The 19,669-nt window shown below is 43.3% G+C and overlaps 2 protein-coding genes across 7 annotated transcripts in view; one reads left to right on the forward strand and one right to left on the reverse strand.

Annotated features, from left to right (window-relative positions):
- Positions 1-19,669, reverse strand: part of LOC139545504 (adhesion G protein-coupled receptor E5-like) — a 494,332-nt gene that overhangs the window by 331,757 nt on the left and 142,906 nt on the right. The window lies entirely within an intron of this gene.
- LOC139545642 (adhesion G protein-coupled receptor E2-like) overlaps positions 1-19,669 on the forward strand; it is a 74,360-nt gene that overhangs the window by 2,929 nt on the left and 51,762 nt on the right. For all 4 annotated transcript variants that reach the window (XM_071353634.1, XM_071353625.1, XM_071353650.1 and 1 more), the window contains exon 2: positions 8,139-8,372. In XM_071353634.1, the coding sequence (XP_071209735.1) occupies positions 8,139-8,372 (234 nt within the window). The remainder of the gene's footprint in view (positions 1-8,138; positions 8,373-19,669) is intronic.

Raw genomic sequence — 19,669 nt, forward strand, 5'->3', positions numbered from 1 at the left:
CTAAGTTGGAGGCGGGTTATGGTAGAGAAATTAATATAAAATTATCTGGCAACAGCTATGGTGGACATTTCTGCAGTCAGCATGCCAATTGCACACTCCCTCAAAACGTGAAGCATCTGTGGCAAAGTGTTGTGTGACAGAACTGCACATTTTAGAGTGGCCTTTTATGTACCCCAGCACAAGGTGCACCTGTGTAATGATCATAGTTTTCACCTTGATTCACCTGGTCAGTCTGTCATTGAAAGAATAGGTATTTGTTAATGTTTTGTATATTCAGGGTATATACAGTTGAAGTCGGAAGTTTACATACAGCTTAGCTAAATACATTTAAACTCAGTATTTCACAATTCTTGACATTTAATCCTAGTAAAAATTCCCTGTCTTAGCTCAGTTAGGATCACCACTTCATTTTAAGAATGTGAAATGTCAGAATAATAGTAGAGAGAATGATTTATTTCAGCTTTTATTTCTTTCATCACATTCCCAGTGGGTCAGAAGTTTACATACACTCAATTAGTATTTAGTATTTGGTAGCATTGCCTTTAAATTGTTTAACTTGGGTCAAACGTTTCGGGTAGCCTTCCACAAGCTTCCCACAATAAGTTGGGTGAATTTTGGCCCATTCCTCCATACAGAGCTGGTGTAACTGAGTCAGGTTTGTAGGCCTCCTTGCTGGCACACACTTTTTCAGTTCTGCCTACAAATTTTCTATGGGATTTAGGTCAGGGCCTTGTGATGGCCACTCCATTACCTTGACTTTGTTGCCCTTAAGCCATTTTTCCACAACATGGAAGTATGCTTGGGGTCATTGTCGATTTGGAAGACTCATTTGCGACCAAGCTTTAACTTCCTGACTGATGTCTTGAGATGTTGCTTCAATATATCCACATAATTTTCTTTCCTCATGATCCCATCTATTTTGTGAAGTGCACCAGTCCCTTCTGCAGCAAAGCACCCCCACAACATGATGCTGCCACCCCCGTGCTTCACTCTTATGGTGTTCTTCGGCTTGCAAGCGTCCCCCTTTTTCCTCCAAACATAACGATGGTCATTATGGCCAAAAAGTTATATTTTTGTTTCAACAGACCAGAGGACATTTCTCCAAAAAGGTGCACCTGTGTAATGATCATAGTTTTCACCTTGATTCACCTGGTCAGTCTGTCATGGAAAGAATAGGTACTTGTTAATGTTCTGTGTGTATATATAAAACACAGGGAAATCACATTTTTGATTGCAATGGGCCTTTCAGTTAATAAGTTAACATAAGATTTTAATATACATCATTTACTATGTTATGTTATGCTATAAGTTAGCATGTTATGTTATGTGTTACTGTATTTAAGGTACATTCAGGTAGTTGTGTTATGGATGTTATGGATGTAGTACTATGTTCAGGTAGTTATGTTATGGATGTAGTACTATGTTCAGGTAGTTATGTTATGGATGTAGTACTATGTTCAGGTAGTTATGTTATGGATGTAGTACTATGTTCAGGTAGTTATGTTATGGATGTTATGGATGTAGTACTATGTTCAGGTAGTTATGTTATGGATGTAGTACTATGTTCAGGTAGTTATGTTATGGATGTAGTACTATGTTCAGGTAGTTATGTTATGGATGTAATGGATGTAGTACTATGTTCAGGTAGTTATGTTATGGATGTATTACTATGTTCAGGTAGTTATGTTATGTATGTAGTACTATGTTCAGGTAGTTATGTTATGGATGTAATGGATGTAGTACTATGTTCAGGTAGTTATGTTATGGATGTATTACTATGTTCAGGTAGTTATGTTATGTATGTAGTACTATGTTCAGGTAGTTATGTTATGAATGTTATGGATGTAGTACTATGTTCAGGTAGTTATGTTATGGATGTTATGGATGTAGTACTATGTTCAGGTAGTTATGTTATGGATGTAATGGATGTAGTACTATGTTCAGGTAGTTATGTTATGGATGTAGTACTATGTTCAGGTAGTTATGTTATGGATGTAGTACTATGTTCAGGTAGTTATGTTATGGATGTTATGGATGTAGTACTATGTTCAGGTAGTTATGTTATGGATTGTAGTACTATGTTCAGGTAGTTATGTTATGGATGTAGTACTATGTTCAGGTAGTTATGTTATGGATGTAATGGATGTAGTACTATGTTCAGGTAGTTATGTTATGGATGTAGTACTATGTTCAGGTAGTTATGTTATGGATGTAGTACTATGTTCAGGTAGTTATGTTATGGATGTTATGGATGTAGTACTATGTTCAGGTAGTTATGTTATGGATGTTATGGATGTAGTACTATGTTCAGGTAGTTATGGCATGGATGTAGTACTATGTTCAGGTAGTTGTGTTATGGATGTTATGGATGTAGTACTTTGTTCAGGTAGTTATGTTATGGATGTAGTACTATGTTCAGGTAGTTGTGTTATGGATGTTATGGATGTAGTACTATGTTCAGGTAGTTATGTTATGGATGTAATGGATGTAGTACTATGTTCAGGTAGTTATGTTATGGATGTAGTACTATGTTCAGGTAGTTGTGTTATGGATGTTATGGATGTAGTACTTTGTTCAGGTAGTTATGTTATGGATGTTATGGATGTAGTACTATGTTCAGGTAGTTATGTTATGGATGTTATGGATGTAGTACTATGTTCAGGTAGTTATGTTATGGATGTTATGGATGTAGTACTATGTTCAGGTAGTTATGTTATGGATGTTATGGATGTAGTACTATGTTTAGGTAGTTGTGTTATGGATTTCGTACTATGTTCAGGTAATTATGTTATGGATGTAGTACTATGTTCAGGTAGTTATGTTATGGATGTAGTACTATGTTCAGGTAGTTATGTTATGGATGTTATGGATGTAGTACTATGTTCAGTAGTAGTTTATGTTATGGATGTAGTACTATGTTCAGGTAGTTATGTTATGGATGTTATGGATGTAGTACTATGTTCAGGGTATGTTCTGTTTTTTATTACTGTCAGAATGTCAATGTTTCCAGGAAGCAACACAGTTGCACCATTGACACTAGTCGGCTATCTGGAGTGTCCCTGAATGAGTCAGAGCTGGGTTCACATACTACTCGATATCATTGCAAATAGTTAATCTGGGCTTGATTGAGCTTGCCTAACGTAATTGAACCAATAGAATTGTGGCTACAGTACAAACCCTGCCCATACGACACTTCTGAAATGTTTTAAATAGTATTTGATATGTATTTGATATGAGTACAGAGGGGGGGGGAGTAGAGAGAGAGGGGGGAGGGGGAGAGAGCGAGAGAGAGGGTGTGTGAGAGAGAGAGAGAGAGAGAGAGAGAGAGGGGGAGAGAGAGAGAGGGGGGGGAGAGAGAGAGAGAGGGGGAGAGAGAGAGAGAGGGGGGGAGAGAGAGAGAGATAGAGAGAGAGAGAGAGGGGGGGAGACAGAGAGCTACTGACAAAAACAACATGGGATTGAACTATACAGAGAATGAGGGGACGGGAATACCTATAGTCTTAGAAAAAATGCTTACAAAATGGTTCTTTGACTGTCCCCATAAAGTGTTTTTACTTTTTGGTTCAATGTAGAACTCTTTTTGTTTCCATGTAGAACCCTCTGTGGAAAGGGTTCTATTTGGAACCCAAAATAGTTCTTCCTGGAACCAAAAAGGGTTCTTCAAACGGTTATCCTATGGGGACAGTCGAAGAACCCTTTTCGGTTCTAGATAGCACCTTTTTTTCTAAGTGTCAGTTGTACAACTGAATGCATTCAACAGAAATGTGTCTTCCGTGTTTAACTCAACCCCTATGAATCAGAGAGGTGCAGGGAGCTGCCTTAATCTACATCCACGTCTCAGGGAGGGACAGAGAGGGTGGCAGAGAGGGAGAGAGAGAGGAGGTCAAGAGAGATGAAAAAGGATAGAAAGACAGACAGACAGACAGACAGACAGACAGACAGACAGACAGACAGACAGACAGACAGACAGACAGACAGACAGACAGACAGACAGACAGACAGACAGACAGACAGACAGACAGACAGACAGACAGACAGACAGACAGACAGACAGACAGACAGACAGACAGACAGACAGACAGACAGACAGACAGACAGACAGACAGACAGACAGACAGACAGACAGACAGTTCAACATTTAGAATGAGAGAAAGAAAGAGAGAGAGGAGGGAGGGAGGGAGAGGGATGACGTCTCTGACACAGTGTCTGTTGATGAAGGGAGGTCGTTTTTATAACTTCATAAAGACCCTCACTCTCTGTACGTGTGTGTATGTATGTTGAAATGAAAAGCTGAAATGTCTTGAGTCAATAAGTATTCAACCCCTTTGTTATGTCAAGACTAAATAAGCTCAGGAGTAAGAATGTGCTTAACAAGTCACATATTAAGTTACATGGACTCACTCTGTGTTAAGTGATATATATACATTATCATGATGATGTGGCTGGAGACACTTTTCTTCTTAAAAGTCCAAAATCTTGACAACTTTACTGCTGATATGCAAAACATAATGAAACAAATACCAAAAGATAATTTTGAGTGATATTCCCCTTTACGTTTAGTAAACAACTTATACTTGTAACGATTGTTCTCCTCCTCGTCTGAGGAGGAGCATGGATCGGACCAAAACGCAGCTTGTGTGGAATACATGATGAATTTATTTAAACAAGACGAACACGAAGCACACTTGAGAATTTACAAAACAACAAACGACGTAGACCGACCTGAACATGAGAACTTACAGAACACGAAGAACGCACGAACAGGAACAGACTAGACAAACGAAACAGTCCCGTGTGGTACATACACTGACACGGAAGACAATCACCCACAAACAAACGGTGTGAACAGCCTACCTTAATTTCACTGCTACCCATCCCAGATCCGGGATCCCCCCCATCAGAAAAGCTGACTAGCATAGCCTAGCCTAAAGCCACAGGGATATCATATAATAAAATGTTCATGAAATCACAAGTCCAAGACACCAAATGAAAGATACAGATCTTGTGAATCCAGCCATCATTTCCGATTTTTTTAATGTTTTACAGGGAAGACAAAATATGTATTTCTATTAGCTAACCACCATAGCAAAAGACACAACTTTTTTTTGTCCACCATTTTTCCCTGCATAGGTAGCCATCACTAATTCGACCAAATAAAGATATAAATAGCCACTAACCAAGAAAAAACTTCATCAGATGACAGTCTGATAACATATTTATTGTATAGCATATGTTTTGTTAGAAAAATGTGCATATTTCAGGTATAAATCATAGTTTACCATTGCAGCCACCATCACCAACTCTCACCGAAGCGACTAGAATAACTACAGAGAGCAACGTGTATTACCTAATTACTCATCATAAAACATTTCTTAAAAATACACAGCGTACAGCAATTGAAAGACACAGATCTTGTGAATCCAGACAATATTTCAGATTTTCTAAGTGTTTTACAGCGAAAACACAATATAACGTTATATTAGCTTACCACAATAGCAAACATCACAACAGCATTGATTCAAGCAAAAACATAGCGATTAGTATAAGTCACCAAAATATATTAATTTTTTCACTAACCTTCTCAGAATTCTTCACATGACAGTCCTATAACATCATATTACACAATGCATATAGAGTTTGTTCGAAAATGTGCATATTTAGCGGCACAAGTCGTGGTTATACTATGTCGCACAGACATGCCCAAATCGTTAAAGCGCAATACTAAGGAAATACCGAAAATAGCAATATACTCGCATAAACTGATATAACTCGGTTTAAAATAACTTCGTTATGATGTTTCTAACACTTATATCGAATTAAATCACAGACGGATATACATAAGGCCTAAAACGAGAGCGTTTGAGCATGCCATTCTGATGTCCTCCTCTGCGTCTTGACGAAAGTCGAAAAGAGCGGACACTGCATGCCATGGGGTTTTATAAGCTCTGAGATCTACGTAGAAGCTCCATTCCACTTCTCATTGGTTACTGACATCCAGGGGAAGGCGGGTGCAGTTCATGACGACCCATAGGATGCATACAGAGTTTTAAACTGATCCTAGAACAGATTCAACATTTTCAGCTTTTGCAGTACCTATCAGGAATTTCGCTGCCAAACGAGTTCTGTTTCACTCAGAGAAATAATTCAAACGGTTTTAGAAACTAGAGAGTGTTTTCTATCCAATAGTAATAATAATATGCATATTGTACGAGCAAGAATTGAGTACGAGGCAGTTTAATTTGGGAACGCTAAATGTCGAAGTTGAAACAGCACCCCCTGTAGTGCCAAGAAGTTAATATTGGTCTCAATCAGAGGAAACGTCAAACACCTGCCCCTGATTGAGAACCATATAAGGCTAATTAACAATGAACCTAAACAAGAAACAAATAACATAGACTGCCCACCCAGCTCACGTCTTGACCAACTAAACAAAGCTAAACAAAGGAAAATAAGGTCAGGAACGTGACAGTACCCCCCCAGTTTTGCGACTCCGGCCGCAAAACTGAACCTATAGGGGAGGGTCTGGGTGGGCATCTGTCCACGGTGGCGGCTCTGGCTCTGGACGTTGTCCCCACCCCACCATAGTCAATCCCCGCTTCCGTAGCCTCCTCCCAATGACCACCCTCCAAATTAACCCACCTGGATTAAGTGACAGCACCGGACTAAGGGGCAACACCGGGATAAGGGGCAGCACCGGACTAAGGGGCAGCACCGGACTGAGGGGCAGCACCGGACTGAGGGGCAGCTCCGGACTGAGGGGCAGCACCAGACTGAGGAGCAGCACCAGACTGAAGAGCAGCACCGGACTGAGGGGCAGCTCCGGACTGAGGGGCAGCTCCGGACTGAGGGGCAGCTCCGGACTGTCTAACGGCTCTGGCTGGTCATGGCTGGCTGACGGCTCTGGCTCGGGACAGACGGGCAGCTCTGACGGCTCGGGACAGACGGGCAGTTCAGACGACGCTGGGCAAACGGATAGCACAGGCGGCTCTGGGCAGACGGGCAGTGCAGGCGGCTCTGGGCAGACGGGCAGTGCAGGCGGCACTGGGCAGACGGCAGACTCTGGGCGGCTGAGGCGCACAGTAGGCCTAATTAACAATGAACCTAAACAAGACACAAATAACATAGACTGCCCACCCAGCTCACGTCCTGACCAACTAAACAAAGCTAAACAAGGGAAAATAAGGTCAGGAACGTGACAATACTATCTCTGTCTTCTCTCCTATACTTCAGTTTAGTAACCTAGCTATAATATCTCTGTCTTCTCTCCTATACTTCAGTTTAGTAACCTAGCTATAATATCTCTGTCTTCTCTCCTATACTTCAGTTTAGAACCTAGCTATAATATATCTGTATTCTCTCCTATACTTCAGTTTAGTAACCGAGCTATAATATCTCTGTCTTCTCTCCTATACTTCAGTTTAGTAACCTAGTTATAATATCTCTGTCTTCTCTCCTATACTTCAGTTTAGTAACCTAGCTATAATATATCTGTCTTCTCTACTATTCTTCAGGTTAGTAACCTAGCTATAATATATCTGTCTTCTCTACTATACTTCAGTTTAGTAACCTAGCTATAATATCTCTGTATTCTCTACTATACTTCAGTTTAGTAACCTAGTTATAATATCCATGTCTTCTCTACTATACTTCAGTTTAGTAACCTAGCTAAAGTTGCAATGTGGAAAATAAGTATATTACTAGTGATTATACCCTATAGTACACGAGCCTATGGAACAGAGTGCCATTTGGGAACAAATTGTAAAAAATAATAAAAATAATTGTATCCCAACTTGGTCCAGAGTGTTGACAGGGATGAAGCCCGTAGTAGGAAACTGGTTGTAAATCTCTCTCTCGCTCTCTCTCTCTCTCAATTCTCTTCTCTCTCTATTCTCTGTGCTCTCTCTGGCATGTCAATCATCGTCTTAACATCTCTCAAAGCAAGTGCTCTCTCTAATACTCTACAGTGCTCTAACAATCTCTCTCTCTCTCTCTCTCTCTCTCTCTCTCTCTCTCTCTCTCTCTCTCTCTCTCTCTCTCTCTCTCTCTCTCTCTCTCTCTCTCTCTCTCTCTCTCTCTCTCTCTCTCTCTCTCTCTCTCTCTCTCTCTCTCTCTCTCTCTCTCTCTCTCTCTCTCCACAGGTCTTCATTTCAGTCTACTGGGGAATCTAGAGGCCATAGTTTGCCCCGGGGGCTTCATAGCCAATGGGAGAAAATCATGTGTTGATATAGATGAGTGTAAAGAGTGGGACAGTACCCCACCCTGTGGAAGTAATGCCACATGTTACAACACACAGGGGAGCTTCTTTTGTCAGTGTCTACCTGGGTTCAAATCCACGACTGTCAAGTTTACTACTCTCACTGGAGAGTGTAAGGGTGAGTATTCGTGTGAGTGTGTGTGTGTGTTACATGCCGAGGGAACGTACATTTACATGTTCAGAGTCCTCTTATCTGTCCGAGTTTAAAGAGAATGTTAATAATCATCAACTTTGGATAATGATATTATTCTATATGGAGGTGGGGAGGAGGGGGATAATGATATTATTCTATGTGTAGGTGGGGAGGGGGGTGGATAATGATATTATTCTATGTTTAGGTGGGGAGGGGGGTGATAATGATGTTATTCTATGTGTAGGTGGGGAGGGGGGTGATAATGATATTATTCTATGTGTAGGTGGGGAGGGGGGTGGATAATGATATTATTCTATGTTTAGGTGGGGAGGGGGGTGATAATGATGTTATTCTATGTGTAGGTGGGGAGAGGGGGTGGATAATGATATTATTCTATGTGTAGGTGGGGAAGGGGGTGGATAATGATATTATTCTATGTGGAGGTGGGGATGGGGGTGGATAATGATATTATTCTATGTGTAGATGGGGAGGGGGGTGATAATGATATTATTCTATGTGTTGGTGGGGAGGGGGGTGATAATGATATTATTCTATATGGAGGTGGGGAGGGGGGTGATAATGATCTTATTCTATGTGTAGGTGGGGAGGGGGGAGGGGGTGATAATGATATTATTCTATGTGTAGGTGGGGAGGGGGGTGGATAATGATATTATTCTATGTGTAGGTGGGGAGGGGGGTGGATAATGATATTATTCTATATGTAGGTGGGGAAGGGGTGGATAATGATATTATTCAATGTGTAGGTGGGGAGGGAGGTGGATAATGATATTATTCTATGTGTAGGTGGGGAGGGGGGTGGATAATGATATTATTCTATGTTTAGGTGGGGAGGGGGGTGATAATGATGTTATTCTATGTGTAGGTGGGGAGGGGGGTGATAATGATATTATTCTATGTGTAGGTGGGGAGGGGGGGTGGATAATGATATTATTCTACGTGTAGATGGGGAGGGGGGTGATAATGATATTATGCTACGTGTAGGTGGGGAGGGGGGAGGAGGGTGATACTGATATTATTCTATGTGTAGGTGGGGAGGGGGGAGGGGGGTGATAATGATATTATTCTATGTGTAGGTGGGGAGGGGGTGTGATAATGATATTATTCTATGTGTAGGTGGGGAGGGGGTGGATAATGATATTATTCTATGTGTAGGTGGGGAGGGGGGTGGATAATGATATTATTCTATGTGTAGATGGGGAGGGGGTTGGATAATGATATTATTCAATGTGTAGGTGGGGAGGGGGTGATAATGATATTATTCTATGCGTAGGTGGGGAGGGGCTGATAATGATATTATTCTATGTGTAGGTGGGGAGGGGGGTGATAATGATAGTATTCTATGTGTAGGTGGGGAGGGGGGTGGATAATGATATTATTCTATGTGTAGGTGGGGAGGGGGGAGGGGGGAGGGGGTGATAATGATATTATTCTATGTGTAGGTGGGGAGGGGGGTGGATAATGATATTATTCTATGTGTACGTGGGGAGGGGGGTGGATAATGATATTATTCTATATGTAGGTGGGGAAGGGGGTGATAATGATATTATTCTATGTGTAGGTGGGGAGGGGGGTGGATAATGATATTATTCTATGTGTAGGTGGGGAGGGGGGTGGATAATGATATTATTCTATGTGTAGATGGGGAGGGGGTTGGATAATGATATTATTCTATGTGTAGGTGGGGAGGGGGGTGGATAATGATATTATTCTATGCGTAGGTGGGGAGGGGGGAGGGGGTGATAATGATATTATTCTATGTGTAGGTGGGGAGGGGGGTGATAATGATAGTATTCTATGTGTAGGTGGGGAGGGGGGTGATAATGATAGTATTCTATGTGTAGGTGGGGAGGGGGGTGGATAATGATATTATTCTATGTGTAGGTGGGGAGGGGGGAGGGGGAGGGGGTGATAATGATATTATTCTATGTGTAGGTGGGGAGGGGGGTGGATAATGATATTATTCTATATGTAGGTGGGGAAGGGGTGGATAATGATATTATTCTATGTGTAGGTGGGGAGGGGGATGGATAATGATATTATTCTATGTGTAGGTGGGGAAGGGGGTGGATAATGATATTATTCTATGTGGAGGTGGGGATGGGGGTGGATAATGATATTATTCTATGTGTAGATGGGGAGGGGGGTGATAATGATATTATTCTATGTGTTGGTGGGGAGGGGGGTGATAATGATATTATTCTATATGGAGGTGGGGAGGGGGGGATAATGATCTTATTCTATGTGTAGGTGGGGAGGGGGAGGGGGTGATAATGATATTATTCTATGTGTAGGTGGGGAGGGGGGTGGATAATGATATTATTCTATGTGTAGGTGGGGAGGGGGGTGGATAATGATGTTATTCTATGTGTAGGTGGGGAGGGGGGTGATAATGATATTATTCTATGTGTAGGTGGGGAGGGGGGTGGATAATGATATTATTCTATGTTTAGGTGGGGAGGGGGGTGATAATGATGTTATTCTATGTGTAGGTGGGGAGGGGGGTGATAATGATATTATTCTATGTGTAGGTGGGGAGGGGGGGTGGATAATGATATTATTCTATGTGTAGGTGGGGAAGGGGGTGGATAATGATATTATTCTATGTGGAGGTGGGGATGGGGGTGGATAATGATATTATTCTATGTGTAGATGGGGAGGGGGGTGATAATGATATTATTCTATGTGTTGGTGGGGAGGGGGGTGATAATGATATTATTCTATATGGAGGTGGGGAGGGGGGGATAATGATCTTATTCTATGTGTAGGTGGGGAGGGGGGAGGGGGTGATAATGATATTATTCTATGTGTAGGTGGGGAGGGGGGTGGATAATGATATTATTCTATGTGTAGGTGGGGAGGGGGGTGGATAATGATATTATTCTATATGTAGGTGGGGAAGGGGTGGATAATGATATTATTCAATGTGTAGGTGGGGAGGGAGGTGGATAATGATATTATTCTATGTGTAGGTGGGGAGGGGGGTGGATAATGATGTTATTCAATGTGTAGGTGGGGAGGGGGGTGATAATGATATTATTCTATGTGTAGGTGGGGAGGGGGGGTGGATAATGATATTATTCTACGTGTAGATGGGGAGGGGGGTGATAATGATATTATGCTACGTGTAGGTGGGGAGGGGGGAGGAGGGTGATACTGATATTATTCTATGTGTAGGTGGGGATGGGGGTGGATAATGATATTATTCTATGTGTAGATGGGGAGGGGGGTGATAATGATATTATTCTATGTGTTGGTGGGGAGGGGGGTGATAATGATATTATTCTATATGGAGGTGGGGAGGGGGGGATAATGATCTTATTCTATGTGTAGGTGGGGAGGGGGGAGGGGGTGATAATGATATTATTCTATGTGTAGGTGGGGAGGGGGGTGGATAATGATATTATTCTATGTGTAGGTGGGGAGGGGGGTGGATAATGATATTATTCTATATGTAGGTGGGGAAGGGGTGGATAATGATATTATTCAATGTGTAGGTGGGGAGGGAGGTGGATAATGATATTATTCTATGTGTAGGTGGGGAGGGGGGTGGATAATGATGTTATTCTATGTGTAGGTGGGGAGGGGGGTGATAATGATATTATTCTATGTGTAGGTGGGGAGGGGGGGTGGATAATGATATTATTCTACGTGTAGATGGGGAGGGGGGTGATAATGATATTATGCTACGTGTAGGTGGGGAGGGGGGAGGAGGGTGATACTGATATTATTCTATGTGTAGGTGGGGAGGGGGGAGGGGGGTGATAATGATATTATTCTATGTGTAGGTGGGGAGGGGGGTGATAATGATATTATTCTATGTGTAGGTGGGGAGGGGGTGGATAATGATATTATTCTATGTGTAGGTGGGGAGGGGGGTGGATAATGATATTATTCTATGTGTAGATGGGGAGGGGGTTGGATAATGATATTATTCAATGTGTAGGTGGGGAGGGGGTGATAATGATATTATTCTATGCGTAGGTGGGGAGGGGGGAGGGGCTGATAATGATATTATTCTATGTGTAGGTGGGGAGGGGGGTGATAATGATAGTATTCTATGTGTAGGTGGGGAGGGGGGTGGATAATGATATTATTCTATGTGTAGGTGGGGAGGGGGGAGGGGGGAGGGGGGAGGGGGTGATAATGATATTATTCTATGTGTAGGTGGGGAGGGGGGTGGATAATGATATTATTCTATGTGTACGTGGGGAGGGGGGTGGATAATGATATTATTCTATATGTAGGTGGGGAAGGGGGTGATAATGATATTATTCTATGTGTAGGTGGGGAGGGGGTGGATAATGATATTATTCTATGTGTAGGTGGGGAGGGGGGTGGATAATGATATTATTCTATGTGTAGATGGGGAGGGGGTTGGATAATGATATTATTCAATGTGTAGGTGGGGAGGGGGTGATAATGATATTATTCTATGCGTAGGTGGGGAGGGGGGAGGGGGTGATAATGATATTATTCTATGTGTAGGTGGGGAGGGGGGTGATAATGATAGTATTCTATGTGTAGGTGGGGAGGGGGGTGATAATGATAGTATTCTATGTGTAGGTGGGGAGGGGGGTGGATAATGATATTATTCTATGTGTAGGTGGGGAGGGGGGAGGGGGGAGGGGGTGATAATGATATTATTCTATGTGTAGGTGGGGAGGGGGGTGGATAATGATATTATTCTATATGTAGGTGGGGAAGGGGTGGATAATGATATTATTCTATGTGTAGGTGGGGAGGGGGATGGATAATGATATTATTCTATGTGTAGGTGGGGAGGGGGGTGGATAATGATATTATTCTATGTGTAGGTGGGGAGGGGGGTGGATAATGATATTATTCTATGTGTTGGTGGGGAGGGGGGGTGGATAATGATATTATTCTATGTGTAGGTGGGGAGGGGGGTGGATAATGATATTATTCTATGTGTTGGTGGGAAGGGGGGGTGGATAATGATATTATTCTATGTGTTGGTGGGGAGGGGGGTGATAATGATATTATTCTATGTGTAGGTGGGGAGGGAGGAGGGGGTGATAATGATATTATTTTTCGTGTAGGTGGGGAAGGGGGTGGATAATGATATTATTCTATGTGTAGGTGGGGAGGGGGGTGGATAATGATATTATTCTATGTTTAGGTGGGGAGGGGGGTGATAATGATGTATTCTATGTGTAGGTGGGGAGGGGGGTGATAATGATATTATTCTGTGTGTAGGTGGGGAGGGGGAGGGGGTGGATAATGATATTATTCTACGTGTAGATGGGGAGGGGGGTGATAATGATATTATTCTACGTGTAGGTGGGGAGGGGGGTGATAATGATATTATTCTATGTGTAGGTGGGGAGGGGGGTGATAATGATATTATTCTATGCGTAGGTGGGGAGGGGGGAGGGGGTGATAATGATATTATTCTATGTGTAGGTGGGGAGGGGGGTGATAATGATAGTATTCTATGTGTAGGTGGGGAGGGGGGTGGATAATGATATTATTCTATGTGTAGGTGGGGAGGGGGGAGGGGGTGATAATGATATTATTATATGTGTAGGTGGGGAGGGGGGTGGATAATGATATTATTCTATGTGTAGGTGAGGAGGGGGGTGGATAATGATATTATTCTATATGTAGGTGGGGAAGGGGTGGATAATGATATTATTCTATGTGTAGGTGGGGAGGGGGATGGATAATGATATTATTCTATGTGTAGTTGGGGAGGGAGGTGGATAATGATATTATTCTATGTGTAGGTGGGGAGGGAGGTGGATAATGATATTATTCTATGTGTTGGTGGGGAGGGGGGAGGGGGTGATAATGATATTATTCTATGTGTAGGTGGGGAGGGGGGGTGGATAATGATATTATTCTATGTGTTGGTGGGGAGGGGGGTGGATAATGATATTATTCTATGTGTAGGTGGGGAGGGGGGTGGATAATGATATTATTCTATCAATCAATTTTATTTTATATAGCCCTTCGTACATCAGCTAATATCTCGAAGTGCTGTACAGACACCCAGCCTAAAACCCCAAACAGCTAGTAATGCAGGTGTAGAAGCACGGTGGCTAGGAAAAACTCCCTAGAAAGGCCAAAACCTAGGAAGAAACCTAGAGAGGAACCAGGCTATGAGGGGTGGCCAGTCCTCTTCTGGCTGTGCCGGGTGGAGATTATAACAGAACTATGCCAAGATGTTCAAAAATGTTCATAAGTGACAAGCATGGTCAAATAATAATCATGAATAATTTTCAGTTGGCTTTTCATAGCCGATCATCAAGAGTTGAAAAACAACAGGTCTGGGACAGGTGGCGGTTCCATAACCGCAGGCAGAACAGCTGAAACTGGAATAGCAGCAAGGCCAGGCGGACTGGGGACAGCAAGGAGTCACCACGGGCGGCAGTCCCGACGCATGGTCCTAGGGCCCAGGTCCTCCGAGAGAAAGAAAGAGAGAAGGAGAAAATTAGAGAGAGCCAAGATTTTCAAAATGTTCATAAATGACAAGCATGGTCAAATAATAATCAGGAATAAATCTCAGTTGGCTTTTCATAGCCGATCATTAAGAGTTGAAAACAGCAGGTCTGGGACAGGTAGGGGTTCCGTAACCACAGGCAGAACAGTTGAAACTGGAATAGCAGCAAGGCCAGGCGGACTGGGGACAGCAAGGTGTCATCATGCCCGGTAGTCCTGACGTATGGTCCTAGGGCTCAGGTTCTCAGAGAGAAAGAGAGAACGAGAGAATTAGAGAGAGCATACTTAAAATCACACAGGACACTGGATAAGACAGGAGAAGTACTCCAGGTAACCAACTGACCCTAGCCCCCCGACACAAACTACTGCAGCATAAATACTGGAGGCTGAGACAGGAGCGGTCAGGAGACACTGTGGCCCCATCCGAAGAAACCCCCGGACAGGGCCAAATAGGAAGGATATAACCCCACCCACTTTGCCAAAGCACAGCCCCCGCACCACTAGAGGGAAATCCTCAACCACCAACTTACAATCCTGAGACAAGGCCGAGTATAGCCCACAAAGGTCTCCACCACAGCACAAACCAAGGGGGGGCGCCAACCCAGACAGGAAGATCACGTCAGTAACTCAACCCACTCAAGTGACGCACCCCTCCTAGGGACGGCATGAAAGAGCACCAGCAAGCCAGTGACTCAGCCCCTGTAACAGGGTTAGAGGCAGAGAATCCCAGTGGAGAGAGGGGAATGTGTAGGTGGGGAGGGGGTGATAATGATATTATTCTATGTGTAGGTGGGGAGGGGAGAGGAGGGTGATAATGATATTATTCTATGTGTAGGTGGGGAGGGGAGGGGAGAGGGGGTTGATAATGATATTATTCTATGTGTAGGTGGGGAGGGGGTGTAACGGGTGTCCTCCTCCTCTTCAGACGAAGAGGAGGAGTAGGGATTGGACCAAAGTGCAGCGTGATATTTGGACATAATGAAGTTTATTAAAGTACTGACGAAAACCGAAAACACTTCAACAAACTACAAAATAAGAAAACGACGTAGACAGACCTGAACATGGAACTTACATAAATGCACGAAGAACTCACGAACAGGAACGGACTACATCAAATGAACAAACAAACCGAAACAGTCCCGTGTGGTGCAACATACACAGACACAGAAGACAATCACCCACAAACAAACAGTGTGAACAGCCAACCTATATATGGTTCTCAATCAGAGGAAACGTCAAACACCTGTCCCTGATTGAGAACCATATAAGGCTAATTACAAGTGACCTAAACATAGAAACACAAAACATAGAATGCCCACCCCAACTCACGCCCTGACCAACTAAACACATACAAAAATAACATAAAACAGGTCAGGAACGTGACAGGGGGGTGATAATGATATTATTCTATGTGTAGGTGGGGAGGGGGGGTGATAATGATATTATTCTATGTGTAGGTGGGGAGGGGGGAGGGGGGTGATAATGATATTATTCTATGTTTAGGTGGGGAGGGGGGAGGGGGTGATAATGATATTATTCTATGTGTAGGTGGGGAGGGGGGAGGGGGTGATAATGATATTATTCTATGTGTAGGTGGGGAGGGGGGTGGATAATGATATTATTCTATGTGTTGGTGGGGAGGGGGGAGGGGGTGATAATGATATTATTCTATGTGTAGGTGGGGAGAAGGGTGATAATGATAGTATTCTATGTGTAGGTGGGGAGGGGGGTGATAATGATATTATTCTATGTGTTGGTGGGGAGGGGGGAGGGGGTGATAATGATATTATTCTATGTGTTGGTGGGGAGGTGGTGATAATGATATTATTCTATGTGTAGGTGGGGAGGGGAGTGATAATGATATTATTCTATGTGTTGGTGGGGAGGGGGTGATAATGATATTATTCTATGTGTAGGTGGGGAGGGGGATGGATAATGATATTATTCTATGTGTAGGTGGGGAGGGGGGTGATAATGATGTATTCTATGTGTAGGTGGGGAGGGGGTGATAATGATATTATTCTATGTGTAGGTGGGGAGGGGGGTGGATAATGATATTATTCTATGTGTAGGTGGGGAGGGGGGTGATAATGATGTTATTCTATGTGTAGGTGGGTAGGGGGTGATAATGATATTATTCTATGTGTAGGTGGGGAGGGGGGTGGATAATGATATTATTCTATGTGTAGGTGGGGAGGGGGGTGATAATGATGTTATTCTATGTGTAGGTGGGTAGGGGGGTGATAATGATATTATTCTATGTGTAGGTGGGGAGGGGGTGATAATGATATTATTCTATGTGTAGATGGGGAGAGGGGGGGTGATAATGATATTATTCTATGTGTAGGTGGGGAGGGGGTGATAATGATATTATTTTATGTGTAGGTGGGGAGAGGGGGGGTGATAATGATATTATTCTCTGTGTAGGTGGGGAGGGGGTGATAATGATATTATTCTATGTGTAGATGGGGAGGAGGGTGATAATGATATTATTCAATGTGTAGGTGGGGAGGGGGGTGATAATGATATTATTCTATGTTTAGGTGGGGAGGGGGGAGGGGGGTGATAATGATATTATTCTATGTGTAGGTGGGGAGGGGGGAGGGGGTGATAATGATATTATTTTATGTGTAGGTGGGGAGGGGGGTGGATAATGATATTATTCTATGTGTTGGTGGGGAGGGGGGAGGGGGTGATAATGATATTATTCGATATGTAGGTGGGGAGGGGGGTGGATAATGATATTATTCTATGTGTAGGTGGGGAGGGGGGTGGATAATGATATTATTCTATGTGTTGGTGGGGAGGGGGTATATAATGATATTATTCTATGTGTAGGTGTGGAGGGGGTGGATAATGATATTATTTTATGTGTAGGTGGGGAGGACGGTGATAATGATATTATTCTATGTGTAGGTGGGGAGGGGGGCGGATTATGATATTATTCTATGTGTAGGTGGGGAGGGGGGGTGATAATGATATTATTCTATGTGTAGGTGGGGAGGGGGGAGGAGGGTGATAATGATATTATTCTATGTGTAGGTGGGGAGGGGGGTGATAATGATATTATTCTATGTGTAGGTGGGGAGGGGGGTGATAATGATATTATTCTATGTGTAGGTGGGGAGGGGGGTGATAATGATATTATTCTACGTGTAGGTGGGGAGGAGGGTGATTATGATATTATTCTATGTGTAGGTGGGGAGGGGGAGGGGGTGATAATGATGTTATTCTATGTGTAGGTGGGTAGGGGGGTGATAATGACATTATTCTATATGTAGGTGGGGAGAGGGGGGGTGATAATGATATTATTCTATGTGTAGGTGGGGAGGGGGTGATAATGATATTATTCTATGTGTAGATGGGGAGGAGGGTGATAATGATATTATTCAATGTGTAGGTGGGGAGGGGGGTGATAATGATATTATTCTATGTGTAGGTGGGGAGGGGGGGTGATAATGATATTATTCTATGTGTAGGTGGGGAGGGGGGAGAAGGGTGATAATGATAGTATTCTATGTGTAGGTGGGGAGGGGGGTGATAATGATATTATTCTATGTGTAGGTGGGGAGGGGGGAGGGGGGTGATAATGATATTATTCTACGTGTAGGTGGGGAGGAGGGTGATTATGATATTATTCTATGTGTAGGTGGGGAGGGGGGAGGGGGGTGATAATGATATTATTCTACGTGTAGGTGGGGAGGAGGGTGATTATGATATTATTCTATGTGTAGGTGGGGAGGGGGGAGGGGGGTGATAATGATATTATTCTATGTGTAGGTGGGGAGGGGGTGATAATGATATTATTCTATGTGTAGATGGGGAGGGGGGTGGATAATGATATTATTCAATGTGTAGGTGGGGAGGGGGTGATAATGATATTATTCTATGCGTAGGTGGGGAGGGGGGAGGGGGAGGGGGGAAAATGATATTATTCTATGCGTAGGTGGGGAGGGGGAGGGGGAGGGGGGTGGATAATGATATTAGTCTTTGTGTAGGTGGGGAGGGGGGCGGATAATGATATTATTCTATGTGTAGGTGGGGAGGGGGGTGATAATGATATTATTCTATGTGTAGGAGGGGAGGGGGGTGATAATGATAGTATTCTATGTGTAGGTGGGGAGGGGGTGGATAATGATATTATTCTATGTGTAGGTGGGGAGGGGGGAGGGGGTGATAATTATATTATTCTATGTGTAGGTGGGGAGGGGGGTGGATAATGATATTATTCTATGTGTAGGTGGGGAGGGGGGTGGATAATGATATTATTCTATGTGTAGGTGGGGAGGGGGGTGGATAATGATATTATTCTATGTGTAGGTGGGGAGGGGGGAGGGGGTGATAATTATATTATTCTATGTGTAGGTGGGGAGGGGGGTGGATAATGATATTATTCTATGTGTAGGTGGGGAGGGGGGAGATAATGATATTATTCTATGTGTAGGTAGGGAGGGGGGTGGATAATGATATTATTCTATGTGTAGGTGGGGAGGGGGGTGGATAATGATATTATTCTATGTGTAGGTGGGGAGGGGGGTGGATAATGATATTATTCTATGTGTAGGTGGGGAGGGGGGTGGATAATGATATTATTCTATGTGTAGGTGGGGAGGGGTGTGGATAATGATATTATTCTATGTGTAGGTGGGGAGGGGGGTGGATAATGATATTATTCTATGTGTAGGTGGGGAGGGGGAGGGGGTGATAATTATATTATTCTATGTGTAGGTGGGGAGGGGGGTGATAATGATGTTATTCTATGTGTAGGTGGGGAGGGGGTGATAATGATATTATTCAAT

Source organism: Salvelinus alpinus, chromosome 2 (assembly GCF_045679555.1).
Source record: "Salvelinus alpinus chromosome 2, SLU_Salpinus.1, whole genome shotgun sequence".
Taxonomy (NCBI): Eukaryota; Metazoa; Chordata; class Actinopteri; order Salmoniformes; family Salmonidae; genus Salvelinus; species Salvelinus alpinus.